Source organism: Podarcis raffonei, chromosome 4 (assembly GCF_027172205.1).
Source record: "Podarcis raffonei isolate rPodRaf1 chromosome 4, rPodRaf1.pri, whole genome shotgun sequence".
Taxonomy (NCBI): domain Eukaryota; kingdom Metazoa; phylum Chordata; class Lepidosauria; order Squamata; family Lacertidae; genus Podarcis; species Podarcis raffonei.
Genome location: NC_070605.1, coordinates 42468287 through 42486260, shown reverse-complemented (window position 1 = coordinate 42486260; position 17974 = coordinate 42468287). Strand labels below are relative to the sequence as shown.

The 17974-nt window shown below is 41.9% G+C and overlaps 1 protein-coding gene across 4 annotated transcripts in view; it reads right to left on the bottom strand.

Annotated features, from left to right (window-relative positions):
* Window positions 1-996: 996 nt before the first annotated feature.
* Window positions 997-17974, bottom strand: part of ILDR2 (immunoglobulin like domain containing receptor 2) — a 36862-nt gene continuing 19884 nt past the window's right edge. The window contains exons 4-10 of one of the 4 annotated variants that reach the window (XM_053386417.1): window positions 15284-15340; window positions 12240-12386; window positions 10258-10437; window positions 7964-8077; window positions 5393-5603; window positions 3725-4462; window positions 997-2089 (exon numbers count right to left, since the gene is read on the bottom strand). In XM_053386417.1, coding sequence (XP_053242392.1) covers window positions 3739-4462; window positions 5393-5603; window positions 7964-8077; window positions 10258-10437; window positions 12240-12386; window positions 15284-15340 — 1433 coding nt within the window. In that variant the 3' untranslated portion in view covers window positions 997-2089; window positions 3725-3738. The remainder of the gene's footprint in view (window positions 2090-3724; window positions 4463-5392; window positions 5604-7963; window positions 8078-10257; window positions 10438-12239; window positions 12387-15283; window positions 15341-17974) is intronic. The other 3 variants (XM_053386418.1, XM_053386419.1, XM_053386422.1) reach the window with 3 other exon arrangements.

The window sequence follows — 17974 nt, the reverse complement described above, 5'->3', positions numbered from 1 at the left end:
GGATACTCGCCCCGCCCCCCCCATGAAACGTCTTTCTTGTGAACATTGTAAGCATAGTGTTGCAATTAACGTGAAATATGATCGCCTGCAACACGGCAGGATCTGCCATACCCCACATATTCTATCAGTTTATGACAAAACTAAATCAATCTGTGGCACAAAAAAGAGGACAAGAGCTCAGTCAGGAATAGAAGTGGCAGCACACAACTGTGTTGTGAGCAGGCTCTTCAGGAGCCTGCACAAATAGCCCACCTATTTTTGTAACATTAGGTTTTGGCAGGATTGAGAAGCTGCTGGAACAGAAACAACAAATGTATTTTATATATTTGTTTTAGATATTCTGCCTTCCTTCCACAAGCACTTTCAAAACAGCACACATAGGTTTTAAATGGTAATATCTTATTAAAGCACTGAACAGACCCAGACCTATTTAGCTTCAGCAAGGTTCCTGTATTGTGTGCTTTCAGCCTATGCCCTAAGGCTAGAATAATAGCACCAGAAACATCAAATGCAACCAAAGGAACCTCCCAAATACTCCCAGACTAAATTGTTGACTAACCTGCCTTTCCTGCCTCTTATTGTAGTCGCTTAAACTAAGGTTGTAGTCCACTAAAAAGGGGTCGCAGGTGGGAATATTTGTTTGCAGGAAGCAGACCAAGTGTTCTCAGACAGTGGCAGCCTGCCAACAGTTCCTAATTTTTAAGTATTCCTTTTCATGCTGCTGCTGGCCTGAGCAATGCCCCTTGGGACTGGCCAGCTTCAAGGAAGTATGAAATACCCAGTTCAGTTTTGGCTTCACTGCTTCCTCAGAAGTGCTAGAGCCCAGGCAATGGTTACAGCAGTCACGACATCACACTCAATTTTGACTACTTAGCCCAAGCATAAAACAAGTTCTTGAGGATCATGTGCCACTTCTGAACTAGATCTGCCTTCCCAGCATTGTGGCAGATTCTTGGGCTATTGATGCTTTAGAAGAACAAAATGTGAACAATGAAGTAACTTTCAAAGCTGGTGTTTCACCCAACCTATTTATTGTTCAAATTTTCTGTTGCCTTATTGAATGGCCGCAGCCAATTACCAGAAAAGGAGCAATATTGGTCCTTGTAGAAGTATAAAAGCAATGGCTATTTTCCCCTCTTTTGCACCCTGATTTTCTCATTCTAGGTCTGTTGTTGTCTACTAGTTGGCTTTATTAAGAAAAAAAAATCATTGTCAGCAGAACCCAAGCTTGAGCTCTGCTTACGAAAGGACCAATCAGCAGAACTAGCTGAAGCCTTTTATGGCTATAGTTCAACTGTAAGGCAATGCTGATACATCATATCAGACAACAGTGAAATAACATGGCACATTCTCATTACAGCAAAATCTACTAAGTTTCACTTTCAAAACAAAACATTAATCTCACTGGTGGCTCCCATTCCTGAATGAGAAGGACATTTTAAAAAATTTTTTACAGGAACTCCAATATGTTCCTCAATATTACCCTGTCCTCCTTAGTGCAGTGCCCCAGTTCTCAGTTTGGGATCATTTCCAGATGGGTGTAGAATTGATTTTGCAGTATTTCTTGAAAATGCCTTTTCAAGAAGTCTCAGCATGGGAAGAAAGAGCAAATGGTGAGAGCCCCTTGAACCTGTGGCAACTTTCCCTGTCAAATCTAGGATGCAGAGCAGTACAAGTGAGAAGTCAGTCATATCGGGGAAGGAATATATATCATACAAGAAAGCAGCTCCCATAATACTGTGGGTTCAAAGATGACTGAGGATAAAAATATGGAGACACCATCTTTGCTGGGAGATCAGAAGATGAGCTTGGCAAAAGAAATCTTCTCCATGTTTCATTTCCTTGTCAACTGAGCTTCCCCTTTCCAAGGGGTTGACTGGATGAGAGCAACTGGTTGGAACTAGCTTCTGCACAAGATCTCTATTCACATGATGAAACAGACAAGAGTCTGAATATTATCAGGTGAGAACACACATCTTGGAAGCCTGTGTGACTCAGCAGTATCACTGTTTCTGTTTTCCAAGTCCATTAACACAACTCTTCTACAACAGCATCACACCACGAGGGACATCCTTGTTGGGAACTCATTCTGAGGGGGAAAAGAGAGGCAAACACTGTGAAACACTAAATTACATCTCTCATAACATGAAGAGAAAAATGAATCCTCAGCAGGGAACAAAAACTGGGTGCTTGGCTTCTGCTTTCAGAAGCTTTAAGTAGCCTCTTACAGTGGGGCTTCCCTACATGCTAACTAGCTTCATGGTGGCATTTATCAAATCTTTCTATCTTTAACCACCTGCCCACCAGTCTCACAACCTCAATATGAAGGGGCCAATTCGTACCTTCTGAAAGGCTGCTGGAAGACCCCTTGTTTTCATTCCTGGTTCAAACCATGTCCAGGGTAATTGTTCATTTAAGTGCTTCATCATGAGCTCAGAGTGAAGTTTCTCAAGGCTCCACACAACCTGCTTCAGGAAGGCTTTTTGTGGCATTGTCTATATTCAAAATTAACTGCTCATCCAGATTTCCTTTTGTGCTGTACAGGTCCACACTTTAAAGCTCTGTGTCCGAGTGGTGTGGGGTTTTTTTGGGGGGGGGCGGTGTCCCAGTGCTTTCCCTGGGAAATCCACATTTACCACTGAATTGACACAAACGGCAATCTGCAAAAAACCTGATTGCCATTTGCTTCAATTCAGTTGTAAAACACAAGTTGTTCTGGGGAAAGCACTGGGTCAAAAGAAAAACCACTCGACCTGGACCTGGACAGCCAGGACCTGTACCCAGAAACATGACACAAAAGAAAGTCTGGATGAATCTAGATAAAAACCAGAAATCTCACCACAAGTACAAGGGTCACAGCAGCTCCTTGTAAGCTGCCAGATGGCACTTGGACCTTCCTTTCTCCATCACTCAAGCCAACATAATTGCACTAACTGATCTTCCTCAGATCAGTAATTCTCTAGTTATACATGTGTGCTCTCAGTACTTCTTTATGGCCAGAGCTGACATGAATGTGCTTCCTTTACTGAGTGATCAGTGGGCAATTTTCTGACCGGTCAGTCACAAACTGCAACAGGCAGCCTTCTAAATTAATTTGGCACATCAGTGGATTATCAGCTAGTGCAAATACACTTTTAACTACTCAACAAGTTGTAAGCAACAAGTTATTAAGAAGGAAATATATAGGTTTTCAACTTTCCCATCCAACAACACCAGTAGACAGATAGTTAACTGTTCCAACTGCTCAAAAATAAGGTGAACAGATGCCACTTCCAAATGTTGTCTAGACTCTGAACTTTGGAAACTTTTAAAAGAAGTGCCTTTCTACTCAGGTCACTAGGATCAAATCAAGCAACTATTGCTTTCACCCATCACCAGTGACCCAGAATTCATTTACGATTTACTAAAATTAGATTATTTTGCTTCCTTTCTTATTATCAACCCCTAACCTGCCACCTTCTGCTCAAGATATTCCTCTTTGTACTCCTCAGTTCTCTGAATCAAGGCAGATTTTTTTATAATGCATTTTGTACTCAGATTCCAAGGCCTAAGACTGAAACATGAAAGTGGCCACGATTTTCAGGCTCCCCCTGCAACAGCTGTGCAAGCAGGGCTGAGATCTTTCCCCAGTTGCAACTTGAGTAACAGAACCAGAGTACAAAAACATTGACTACGAAGCGGCCCTAAGTTGTTGCCCCATCAGCCCAGAACCTAGCCACCCTGCCTGGTGATTCTTGCTCAGCCCATTTGGATCAGGAGTGTCAGACATGGCCTCACTGTTTTCTTGGGTTCTTTCTTCCTTTTCTTATCTGAGTTATTCAGGCTTGGTTGTTCTCTGCTTCTGTATGAAGGGCCTCGGCTCAACTCCCGTTCGCTGTATGGCGGCAGAGTGTCTTCCCCTTCCTCTTGCTGTGGAGGTTGCTGCTGCTGCTGCTGCTGCTGCTGCCCTGGTTTGTAAGTGGATGGTGGCGACCAAGCATAATATGTCCCTCCTCTCTGGCTGGATTGCGAGCTAAACTTTGAAGGTGTCCCGCCATGATCACCACCTTCATCATAGCTTCGCGATTTCCTCTCAAGGGCACTGGTAAGGTAGGAGTGGTCGTACTTCTGACTCCCTCCCGGTGTCCGACACACTAGCCTAGGCAAGTGTTTCTCTTCGTGGGCACGTCTCCTGGGTGGGCTATATGTCCAGCCCCGATCCGAATCTGTCAATGGCTCACGGTTTCCTGCCCTGTGCTTGCCATAATACTCATCGGATGAGTTTTCTGGGTGTTGCACTGCACCTCCACGTACTCCTCTGGATCCTGTCCTCTCAAAGCGCCGGGGCTCCTGAGGGCCTTCTGTCCGACAGACGTGCTGACTGTAGGACTCGGCGAAGGCTGCAAGTTCATCCATGGAGACAGCCGGCACTCCCATGGAGAAACTCTTCCTTGAGAGCATTTCTGACTTGCATCTCTGCTGGCTGAAAGAGACGGGAAATGGTTCATCTCTTTTGTTTCAAATCAGTAAGCCAGTCTTGTAACTAGACTTGCCTGCTCACCTAGGGTGAACAAGCAATAAACCCCAAGCGAAGCACCTGAATGACATATGCCAGCAGCCTAATATCCTTCTGCCTAGCAAAGGATACACACACACACACATGTATAGATATAGAATTGCTATCCCACCCTTTCTCCCAAAGGAGCTTAGGAGAACAAACAATGGAGTAGTAAAAAGAATACAATTAAAATAAAGTAAAACATATTTAAAACATTTAAGAACAATGAAGAATATTTTAAAGCATGTAAAAAGTCATATAACCTCACAACAACTAATAATTCCAAGGTTGTTGCGAATAGGATCTTTCACCCGTCAGGTGTTTGGGTGAACAGGCATTTTCAAAAATTCCTCTTCAATGTTTATAATGAGGGAGTGGGGAAAGAGAGAGAAACCTCACCAGGGAGGGCCTTCCCTGGTTTGTTTTAATTCATGCTGGGAGAAAGTTGGGATAGAAAGAAAATAAATAAAGGAAATTCCACAAATGGGAAACCACTACTAAGAAGGCCTTGCTGTGGGTCAGCACCAAGAAGGCAACATCCAGTGGCGACAGCATCAACCAGGGCTCCCCGCTGATCAAAGGACATTTTCAATCACCTTTTATATTAATCTCTTCTCTGGACGTAAACACACCCAGGTCCTTCAGCCTTTATTCACAGGAATTTTTCTCAAAGCTCCTCACCATCTTTGTCACTTTTGATTCTTACTCTCTTCATTGTCATTCAAGCACCTCCCCCTGCCCCCTCCTAAAAAATGTGGACCGCAATAATTAGAAAGAAAAAGGAGGGAAATCAGGAGAGCAAAAGGCATTTTCCCTCCCTTCCTTTTCTCCCCTTCTCCCAGGAGCTGCACTCACCTGAGCCTCAGGCTGCCCCTCTCTGCCCTGTAATCAGAGCATGTCTGTGGCCTAGATGTGCCACCTCCATTGATGACTCCTGCCCAGTATTCTGCATCACCATCCATGTCTCCTGAAGGGGGAAGCGGCTTCCTGCGCACCTGGCGGTAAGATTGGCGGAAGTTGGCATCTTCCTCATGCAAGGAGCTGAGCTCTGAGATGGTGTTATTGTCTGGGATGAAAGAAGGCACAGAAATGCTGGAAACCATGGAGATGATAAAAATAACTCAAAAGACATTGGGAAAAATAGCAATCTAACACTCATGGATTGTTGGAGAGCCTTCGCATACCAGAACAGAATTAATTCCTCAAGAAACACTAGATGTTGTATAGAATATCTAAATATTCTATAACAGATCCATCCTTTCTGGATGGATGATTACCTGTAGAATTTTTTCTTTTATGAAAATAAACATTGTGTGTATATGTGAGAGAGAACTATAAAAATGGTGAGGGGGCTATTGGGTTGTTGGTTTTATTTTTATTATGTATTTGTGTGGTTTTATATTTTGATTTTATTCTGTGAACAGCCCTGAGACCCCCAGGTATAGGCCTGTATATAAATTCAATAATATAATAATAATAATAATAATAATAATAATAATAATAATAATAATAATAATGGTGGTGAAGTAAGACTTGTCCGTGTCAAACCAACCTTATCAGAAATGTGGATTTAGTTATCAAAAGCAATGCTAAAACTGTTTTTCCTTTACCCTTTCTTATTAAAAAATATAAACCAATCAAAAAAATATCAAAGCAGTGCACATAAAATAATTATCAATGCTACACAGATAAAATCTGCAATTTAAAAAAATGAGGATACATGACTACATGAGTGGATCCAAAGAAGGCAAAAAGGGAAAGGACCCCTGGATGGTTAAGTCCAGTCAAAGGCGACTCTGGGGTTGTGGAGCCCATCTCGCTGCCATTCATTCCCATGAAGAAGAGTATAAACCAATTTGGGGACAACAAACCTGCCTACACCCACAACAGGAACTTATGGGAAGAATGGTATGCCCCTCCTTCAGGCAACTCCAAGGTTATGGTGGACCAATGTTTCTCATCATCACAAACCAAAAACAAAAACCCAAAGCACCAGATTCAAAAGGGAAAGAGGCAACACAGAGCACTACTTAAGCTGCTCTTCCCTACTTCGTCACACGGATTTGAACCGCCAACCTTCCGATCAGCAAGCCCAAGAAGCTCAGTGGCTTAGACCACAGCACCACCTGCTCCCTTACAGATCCAAAGAACCACAAGGCTAGCTCTATGTGTCAGTGAGAGATGTAGTACTGTCTCTCACCATCAACAGTCTTTCATGTAAGAAAGTAAGAAGGCGTGAGGGTCTGCTGCTCAAAAGGAAAAAGGTACAGGGAATCAACAGGACTTGTCCCGGCCCCTGAATGCACCCAAGTAGATTTTTTTGGATTCTTAATGCAAAACCAATGTATACACTGTATTGCTCATAAAGATTTCCATATGCATTTTTTCACAGGTACTCCTCCATAGCAATAAAACATAGGAGAAGCACCCTACTGTGTGTCAGAATTATATGCATTCTGTCTCACTCTTTCTGGAGTGGGAGATAGACCAGCTCTGTGTGATTAACCAAACTTAGCTTTTTAAAATGACGTGCTCTTTCCCTCCCATCACCCCCATTGCCTAACCCACTGCACATAGTGACATCTGGATCCTAGGCATCCCAATCTGGAGGAAACCTTTTTATAGTATTTCTTGTGGGTGGAAATGGCAGCATGTTCAGTGATGACTGCTTGAGTACACCATGTAATTTTTTAGTTTTTCCCCCTCAAAGCTGTGATTAAAGTCATTCCTTGAGTCTGTCAAGTGATTGAGGCAGCTTGTGTATCTCTGACAGCCAGGACCAAGTGGCACTAATGGGCTGAATCTATTGAATGTGTATGCTAAAAATAGAGGGCAGCATTTTTATCTGTATTTTTTTTAACTGTATTAGACATATCTGAATGGACTTGATGAGTCAGTGACTTGGACCACCTCAGTATGTAGCAATTTATTTCCTGCCGTCTTTTGCTAGAAATGATGGATGTGTACAGACATACATAATGTGGGGGTGAGCCCTATGTGGAAATGCACTCACTGTGTTTTTCTCTCCCGGACTGAACTCAGAAGAAACCATTTCTGTGTCTTTACAGCAGAAGGCAATTGTTCACCCTGCTGGTTGGTGGAAACTGATGGCATTACTAACTCACATTCAACCCCTTTCCTGAAGCACTTATTTCAATATTTTAAAAACTGCTTCCAATTTTTTAAAAAATGGCAGGGAGGGAGATGAATGTGGATGTGGTGCAATTAAGAAAGGTGGATGCCTTGTTGAAGAAACATGTTACTTTGCATCCTGTTAGTAGCCCAGTCTTCACGAAATAGTTTATATCAGTGCGATCACCATTACAGGTTAAGGGGACAGGGGAGTTTGCATTAACATTCCATTCTATTTTGAATGAAACAATGTTGGGTTTTACTAGAAATAGCTGAACAAGTTCCATCTCTTACATCTCTCTCGCATCCTCCTCGATGGGTCAAACTGAGCCAGTTCTTTCTCGACATAGTACAGCACCTTCATAGAATCTCTCTCTTTGTCAGCCTGGATACGGTAGCCTTTCCGCACTGTTGGAGAAGTAGTAAATAACTGGTCAGTATGTATTCTTTCCAAAAAATAACTTTCAAGTCCTCCTAAACTAAGAATCAAATCAGGATGCCTAACTAGTTCCTGATTGCAGGGGAGAACAGAATCTTATGTGTTCGTTAACTCAAAAGCCACAGGGAAATTCACAAACAATTACACACTTCCAAACCCTGAAGATTTCAGTGGAAAAGTCAGCGCATTCTTCTCTGAAATAAGTGGACCTTTAAAATATGGAACTATAAAGTGTGGGATCATGCCTAATTTGAATAACAGCAGTGAATGCCAGTTTCCTCAAACATTGTGTTTATTGCCTCTTGCCAACAAGAGTGTCTATGACATGGTGCTTCTTCCAATATGAATGTCTCCTTATTATTACGATAAAACTTTATTCATCTTTTCCGTTTATGAAAGTGACTTTTTAACTGCTAGTGACCTTGATGGAAATTAGAGTGGCATTATACAGTCAGCATCTCTTGTAGTCCCAGAGGTTATTTTGGCCTTTGGATATCTATTTGGGTAGCTTGCATAATTTCTGTAATTGACAGGGAAATTAGCCATCCTCCCCCCCCCCCAGCCCCATTGCAGCTGTGTAGTAGGAAAAATATATACCCTATTTTGTGGGATGTAGATATGAATATCAGAGTGAGTTTAGATTTGTTGACTGATCCCAAACCATTAAGGAAGACACTCCTAAAATAAAAAATGAGCTTAATGGGACTTACTCCCAAGTAAGTGCAACATATTTGCAGCCTTAAAGAAATGTCTAGTGTGGTCAGTAAAGTTCTTGTGAGTCATTCAGTCAGGATTTTATTCCATTATCTATTCCATATAAATCAGAGATGATTATAGTAACCCATGCAACAGTATTTATAACAATTGCCCATGCCTGGTACCTGAGAAGTGAGAGGGTGGGAAGGATTTAGCCGTGCTTTATAATGTATGCAACCAATTTAAAGTAGTTTCAGAGCAGCAGACCCAACACCATGTCCAATAACAATGAAATGAAAAATGCAGTGGGTTGTTTGTTTGTTTTTCAAAGTATGTGTCGACTGAGCATCCTAGTTCAGTACAGCCATTTCTGTGTAGTGACATTTAAAGCACACACACAACATGTTGGGTTGTTTATGATACTTTTCAATTCAATATAATTCTGCTTTTGGTCAAATACTGATTTATCACTCCTGAATCTGCTCCAGATCTTTTTGTTAATAATGAAAGAATGTTTTAACAGTTCCCCTTAACTCATCCATTCTTATTTTGAGTGGAGGAGAGCAGAAATGCACAGATTATTTAAACCCTTTTTTCCAATGACTTTTCCAATGATCCCTCAAAAGGTCAGTACACTAGTACAAGGGCACAGGAGCTTTATTGCCAGTATTTGGTCATCAATTGCTTTTTCAGGAATGTCATCTCAGTGCAGTGCTGCTATTACCAATTAGATTCTTCCTTCCGAAATGCCACATGCCGTTTCAAGAGCTAGTAGTACAAGCATTTGATCCTAAAGTATTGCACAGGACTGTTGATAAAGAACACCTGCCATTTTCTTTGGCTGCCTATCACTGATAAGCAAAAAGGCATGTAGCGCTATCCTAAGCACGTTCCACTACGTTCAGCAGAACTTGCTGCTGACCAATGTCCATAGGATTGCACAAAGTTTTTCTCTGTCTCTTAATCACAGATCAGTACTGATTCAAGGCATGTGTGACATAACCGAAAGCACATGGAAATATGCACTGGGCATGCTGCCACCACACTGAACACTTGAAATGGGGCATGGTTTTCTTCTAAAAAATTCCAGGCAAAATATGTGGTGGAAAAATATATATAATACCATAAATTTTTGCTCATGAGTGGTAGAGATGAAGCAGAGGTGCAAAAAGGATTTGTGTTTTTACTTTGCATGATTGTGCAAACTCGCACATTTCTTAATTTTGATCTACAACTGTCCATCAAAAAACATACAAAGAAGTTTGTACCTTATTTTTCAGGAAAAGTCACCCTTTCCTAATCTCGAAACTTTTCCAGTTAGAATGAGGATATCCCTTGGTTTTGTTAATTTAATTCCATGTGAATACACTTGTATACATTTTCCTCCTATTCTGCTTCATTTGAGGGCCCTGCTGATATATTCTGACAAAGACCCAGAAAGCATCCAGATTACCACTTTGTCCTCCTGCGCTGGATTCACTTGCTGCCAAGGGAGGAAGGTGTGACTTCTCCATCAGGACAGCATGAGATGGGACTCCAGCCGCAGAGTGGACAGAGGGAATGTAATAAGGCCCAGGGATTGATGTAACGGTTGAAGGGTATCCAGCCTTCGCAGCCTTTCCTGCTTCATACACTGGAAAAAAAGATAATAATTAAAAACGAAGCATTCACCCTGTACTGCTTCCCATTTAACAGTTTGTAACTGCTTTTGATTTTAGCAACAGAAATTGCAACAGCCAATTGATTCTTCCAAGATCTTTTAAATGAGATGCTACTGAACCCATTTTAAACAAACAAGCTCAGCAAGTGTCATCAGAAATGTTTTCATGTTTCAGAGATATTATGGTCTATATATCTTCAGCAGCAAAATCAGGTTCAGGTCATAACAAGACTTTCTATCAAGTATATTTCTGCAAAATAATCAGATGATTTGTTTATTTAAAAAGGGGATTAATTAAAAATAATTAAACCACCGAGTAAACAAATGCAGAACCTAAATGAAATTTGAGGGAAATTACCCAGAAGCCTAATTAGCAAAGAGCATTCACCATGTAAACAGATTCTGTTTAATTTATCTTATAGCGTCATAGCAGTTCACCTTTAATACTACTGGAAGCCTCAAGCATGTATTAAAAGCCTGCAACTAGTTGGCCAAAGATTCCAACTTATATCAGAATGGGATTTGGCTTCTCACAGCAGACATAGGTGTGCACTGAGCATTCATGTGACTGATATTTCTTTCCACACAGTCACGCTGATCCAGCAAGATCTGTGTGTGGAAGAAAGCTTCTGTGCATGCCACCAGATGGATTTAAGATGCACACCTGGCTGCTCATTTACATCTGCATTGCTATGGACATCCCGTCACCATTCAGCTGACTGGTCCATCTTTAGATTTATTTAACATATGTTCATTTGGCTTCTGCTGTTGACTGAAGTCACTCACAAACACCAAGGAGACATCAAAATTCATCAGTAATTATGCAGTCACTTTTTTTAAAAAAAACAAAACCCACCTTTTCAAAGTTAACAGTAAAAACAATGGGTTGATTCCATTGCTGGCTTTTGAAAATCCCCCTATCTACTGTATCTCTCCACATTATTTTCCTTCTGTTCAGAGGGTTCACCAACCCTCATGAGGTGTTTCCCAGAAGGAAAAGGCAGCTGCAGTAGAAAATAAGACCAAAATTGAGTGCCCCAGTTTGCACAGGTGTATTTGCTTACTACTGATGGAAAGCCACCATTGGATGCAAGAGACCCAAGGAAGCTGCCTTATACCGAGTTGGACCATTGGTCCATCTAGTTCAGTATTGTCTACACTAACTGACAGCAGCTCTATAGGATTTAAGAAAGGGTTCTTCCCCAGTCCTACCTGGGCGTGCCAGAGTTTGAAACTGGGACATTTTGCATGCAAAGCAGATGCTCTACTATAGAGCCCAACCCTATACAGATACATACTCTTCTCATCCAAACCAGTGAAAGCCTGAACAAATAGATAGGCCTTGATGGATTTTTCAAAAGGCTACCAGGAAGGAATACTGATAATCCTCTTTCCAAGGGGCTGTTCAAAGGGTGTTTTAAAGCCTCATAAGAACTAGCTGCTCAACTCCACCCAGAGCCCACAAGTTGAACATTGCTGCGGCTGGATTAGAGCCAATCTATTTTGCAGTCACCCCATGGATGATTGACATTCATATGAAACTCTGCTCTGTGAAAGGTCAACCAATACACGTTTGGCTTCTCAGTTCCCAAGGCAATTCGTCAGCCTGATTTTAATGAGCAACAATACTTTAGGGCTGACAGCTGGATCCTTCAGTTCTGTGAGAAGCACAGGAGGAGAAATATCATTTTAGCAATGAATACAGCAAGGAAGATGGTGTATCTACATGAAAAAGTGCTTCACAATTTGGTCCACATTGTGAACAAGTCACTCACGTGCCCGTGGACAGCAGCAGGTATCTGGGCAGCAGGGGCAGCGGACGTAGCAACAGCAGCTATGAGGACAGCACTGGCACCAGCAGATCCCAACCAGGAGGAAGAAGAGGAAGACGCCCAGGATCACCAAGCCCACAAACACCCACTCTAGAAAGAGAGAGACACAAATGTGTCAAAATTTTAGGACTATTTAGATTAATTCACTGTGTGTGTGTGTGTGTGTGTGTGTGTGTGTGTGTGTTGTTTTTTACAAAAACCTCGGAATGAGTGTCTTTGGGGAATACTAAAGGACATGTAAATCAATTGAATTTGATAAATGAAAACATCTATTAATGCTTAGAAGGAAAGGCCACCTTCAATATTTTTCACTCCATACAGGGAACCCCCTATTTTTGCACGTTCAATAAGTACGCAACCACGCACACACGCATCATACAGAACCTGGAAATGACCCGAAAACGTCACGAAAACATCACCAAAAGTGCAGAATGGGGCAGGGGCCCAGCCCCCTCATAAAAAACTGCCTCGGCCCCTAGGAGTCAGCACCTATGCTATGATCTATAGATTGCTTCCATTATACCTAATGTTTACCTGGAGACCCAGGTAAAGACCCACTGGAAGATCTGGGGCTTCCGTTATCACTTTGTGGGTGGATATTGGACTTTTTGTCAGACCGCTCCCAGAGGGTTCGGTTGGGCCCTTATACCTCTAAAATGCTTAAGACTAACATAGGAACACCACAGGGATGCGTACTCAGTCCGCTCCTTTATATTCTCTACACGTACGATTGTGTCGCTGCTCACCCTAGTAATAGGGTTGTCAAATTTGCAGATGACACAACCGTGATTGGGCTCATCCCTGAAAGGGAGGGTGAAACGCACTATAGAGATGAGGTGGAGCGGCTGACAGAGTGGTGCAGAGCTAACAACTTGCTCATAAATACAAGGAAGACAAAGGAGCTTGTGGTGGACTTCAGGAGACAGAAGAGCAATATCCAGCCACTTTTGATTGATGGGGTCTGTGTGGAGAGGGTAACAACATTCAGATTTTTGGGCATTGAATTACAAGAGGATCTGTCCTGGAGTGTCAACACAAGGGGGCTTGTGAAGAAGGCGCAGCAGAGACTGTACTTTTTGAGAATTCTAAGGAAAAACCATCTCCCGCAGAAACTGCTGCTTGCCTTCTATCACTGTGCCATTGAGAGCGTGCTCACTTATGGCTTATGTGTGTGGTACGGAAGCTGTACTACCCAGGACAGGATGGGGTTGTGCAGAGTTGTTAAGGCAGCAGAGAGCATTGTTGGCTGCCCACTCTCCACCTTAGAGCAGATTTATGCCACAAGGTGCCATAGGAAGGCACTGGACATAGTAAAAGATCCATCGCATCCTGGTCACTGTCTCTTCGAGCTCCTGCCGTCGGGACGGAGATACAGGACGATGAAGACAAGAACGAGCCGTCTTAAGAACAGCTTCTTCTCCAGAGCGATCTCAGCCCTGAATGGGAAGCCTGGACTTTGAAAGTCATCTAATCTTCCTTGCTGTACTATACTGTATTGTTTTAATTAGTGTTTTTATGGAGCAGTCGAGTAATTTCGTTGTCCCTGAGAGGGGGCAATGACAATAAAGATATTATTATTATTATTATTATTATTATTATTATTATTATTATTATTATTATTAAAGCTATAATTATCCAAAGATTGTACTGCCCCAAGAAAAGAAAAGTGCTTTTGCCCATCTCTCATAGCAAAAGCCAAAAAAGCAATGGGTAGGCACAGACAGCAATCTACTAAGTGGTAAATGGCAGTGATTTTAAGAAATAGCAGCTCCTCCATATAGTGCTGTACAGTTGTATTGTGTTCAGTTGTATGTGCAAGTTAGGATTTTCCCAGTAGTAGCAGTCTCCAGCTACACCAACATAGGGATACACACAACAGCTTTATATAAACAACACTGGAGTATCCATTGCAGCAGTAGATTGAATAATACCCTAAATCTATCTTGCACGTAGGGTTTTTAAAATATGAACCCACAAATACTACCAAACCGCCTATCCATGTATGTCTGGGTAGCTTTAGCTGTGGGACACTACTGAACAAAAAACTTAATTACTTACCAAAGCTGCTTCTAGACTGTCACTAATTTGCGGGTAGAATGCAACATAGCAGCTAATCCAGAATGCGGCAGCTAGACTGGTGACTGGGAACGGCTGCCGAGACCACATAACACCTGTGGTGTAGAGACCTACACTGGCTCCCAGTATGTTTCCGAGCACAATTCAAAGTGTTGGTGCTGACCTTTAAAGCCCTAAACGGCCTCGGTCCAGTATACCTGAAGGAACATCTCCATCCCCATCGTTCTACCCGGACACTGAGGTCCAGCACCGAGGGCCTTCTGGAGGTTCCCTCATTGCGAGAAATAAGGTTACAGGGAACCAGACAGAGGGCCTTCTCAGTAGTGGCACCTGCACCCTCCTACCAGATGTCAAAGAGAAAAACAACTACCAGACTTTTAGAAGACATCTGAAGGCAGCCCTGTTTAGGGAAGCTTTTAATGTTTAATAGACTATTGTATTTTAATATTCTGTTGAAAGCTGCCCAGAGTGGCTGGGGAAACCCAGCCAGATGGGGGGTATAAATAAATTATTATTATTATTATTATTATTATTATTATTATTATTAATGCAACATCATACAACCTCCCCACAAACAAATCAGAAAGAATACTCAATAAACAGCAGGCATCATAGAATCTCCCTGCAAACTTTGTGAAAACAAATCTGGATGAATACTTGATGGACAGGTTAGTATGGAAGTGACCCAAGTGAATGGTCCCATGACTAACAACAAAGTCACCGTTGTCTTTGCATGCTCCGTGTCACTTGCTAAAGCCCCGGTTGTTCTCCCCAATTGCTAGTTGCAAGCAGTTATGGAAAAGATGGGGAATCAAGGGCACATGCACAAGCAGATGAATGCATAAGATGCTGTAGTTGAATGGGAAGATAAAGTAGAAGAAGAATGGATAATGTGTTAGATGACGGAGTACCTGGCATAATCTCCACAGCAAAACTGGGCAAGAGATCAGCAAGCAGCCCTGTCCTGCCTAGAAAAGACAGAGGAGGGGAAAGAAGGAGAGAGGTTAGTACAGGAAAATCACTCCCTTGCCTCAGCATGAAGCCTGCTCTTATGTTATGATGAGGTCTCTATGCTAGGGATGGGGAGACATTTGATTCAGTTTCACATTTAGAAGTGAATTCACACTTTCCAAAACAGTACAAGAACAAACCCACAGCCATTCTGCAAAATTCGCGTTATTCCAAATTTTGCAATGGACTTTGCCAGCCAAGTAACGTGTAAAAAAAAGATGTACCTGCTGGAGTAAAGTGTGCATAAAAATGCATACAATAGTGAAAATAACATACAAAATTTATTCTGTTAGAGAAAAGTACTACCAAAAAGGGTTTATTAGGTGAGATTACGTACAAAAATATTATTAAGAGAAATTCACGCTAAAATGCTTATGAATTTTCATGAGGACTTTCTTTTTTAAAAAAGAAATGTGATATGTAAATGTGGATAACTGAATTTAAGATTAGAAAAATGAGGAACTACTGTATTTTTCGTCCCATAGGACGCTCCGTCCCATAGGACGCACCTAGTCTTTTGGGGGGGAAATAAAGGGGAAAAAAATTTCCTTTCTTTCCCCCCCAAAACCAGGTCGGGGAAACCAAACCAGGTCGGGGAACAGCTGGGTGGTGGCGCTGCACCTCCCCGCTGTCCCCCGAGCTTGTGGGGCTGGCCGATGTCTGCCCGGTGCGTGGGGCGCTCTGCTTCAGGGCGCCCTGCGCGCCGGGCGGCAGGCTGCTATCCGCGGGCTCCCCAAGCTTGCTGATAGCTTCCTGAAGCCTGGAGAGCGAGAGGGGTCGGTGCGCACCAACCCCTCTCGCTCTCCAAGCTTCAGCGAAAGCCTGTATTCGCTCCATAGGACGCACACAGATTTCCCCTTCATTTTTGGAGGGGAAAAGTGCGTCCTATAGGGCAAAAAATACGGTAGTATGATTCATGTGCGGTTTCTCCCCTTTCTTATTTCTCAGTGAACTGTACAGGAATGGATGCAGTTCCCATTCTCCACATCTTTAAACTGATACTGATTTAAAATAGGTAAAGGGTAGATATAGGAAATAGCTGCAGGAAGCACTGCTTCACAGGAGAAATAGTAACTATACATATTACATTGTTTAGCTTCATGCATACATATGTCCCTTAATGAAACAAGACCAAAAAAATCATTTTGGCCTAGACTTTCTGTATATATGGCCTATTGCTTTTGAGACTTTATTATAGGTAGCAGTCATAAATTCTGCATTGAGCCTGCATAGATTGCTTCCAGTTGACATGGAAACAACCTGGTTCAGCGGTGCTTTACAGAAAGGAAAGGCTTGACATTGTAAAACAGTACTGTCTGCATACTCCACAATTGTGTTAGTAGCAACTTGGGTCATCCCAACCTTGACTGCCTCTGGTACTTTTAGAGATGTCTGGTAAAAACCCGGAGATGCAGGGAGTTGGGGATAAGGTCTCTTAAAGAAAACTGATATTCCTAAAATTAGCATTGTAATCTGGATTTTTTGTTGCAGTTAAAGCACTGATAAGATCTCAGTTAAAATGGAAAATGCAAAGAGCTGAATGATTTCCACCATCAATCCTGGCTCTTGTGAATACCCCAGCTATACAAAATATTGGCCCAATTTCAAGGAAAATGTAATTTTATCAGCATGGTAATTAGTAACCTGTACAGAGTTTAACATATTCACCTTCTACATTTATGCATCTATATTTTGTTACAGCTCTTGATTAAATGGATGCAATCGAACATTTTCATATCCAATTCAAGAGCCAGCTCATTAGCATGATTAGATATCATCCTGAGACCTGCAGGTTTCTTAATTGGTCAAAAAGTTAATCACCACAAGGAGCCACCCCAGTGTCAAAATAATCCACAAAATTACTGTGGATGACCTACAGTAGAATGTTCAGATACAAATTTGTATGAATTAAGTCTCTTGGCACTCAGAAGCTCCACAAGCGCACCATGAAATGGCAAGAAAAGGAGAGTCATCTTGAATACAGTGTTATGTTGCAACTTGCTCTTAGTAGACTTATACTGCAATCCTAATGCATCTTCATTTAGCAGTGCTATTGGATTCAATGGGACTTAATCCCACGTGACTTTCCAAATAAACTGCATGGAACATAAGATCAGTCCATTTTGCTTTACTGTATTTATTTAGAATCCATTCATGAGAAAGGGCAATATTTTATCTTCAGGAAGTTATAGGCCACCGGCTATAGAATTCTAGATACAAACTCTGTCTCCACATCAGTCAGCCAGTTCTGCATTAAGCAAAGTTTAGACTAAAGTCACCAACTGGAATTCAATTCTTTCCTACTTCTAGTTTTCCCCATTGAATAAAAAAGAGGGCTATACTTATTAAGACTACAGCATATGTTTCTGGTCCCCTAACCATGAGGCTATTGTCAAAGCAACAATAAAAGCACTCTAAAGTCTAGTAATGCTTTCCTACCTGTTGCATTTCATCAAAGCTGCTGTTATATCACCACTGTAACATCATCAATCATGAGTGGCTCTTGGAGCCATAGTGGAACGCAAAACTGATTCTGCAGATAATGTGCTCACGTTTCCTTATAACAATAATTGTTTCTATCACCAATAGTT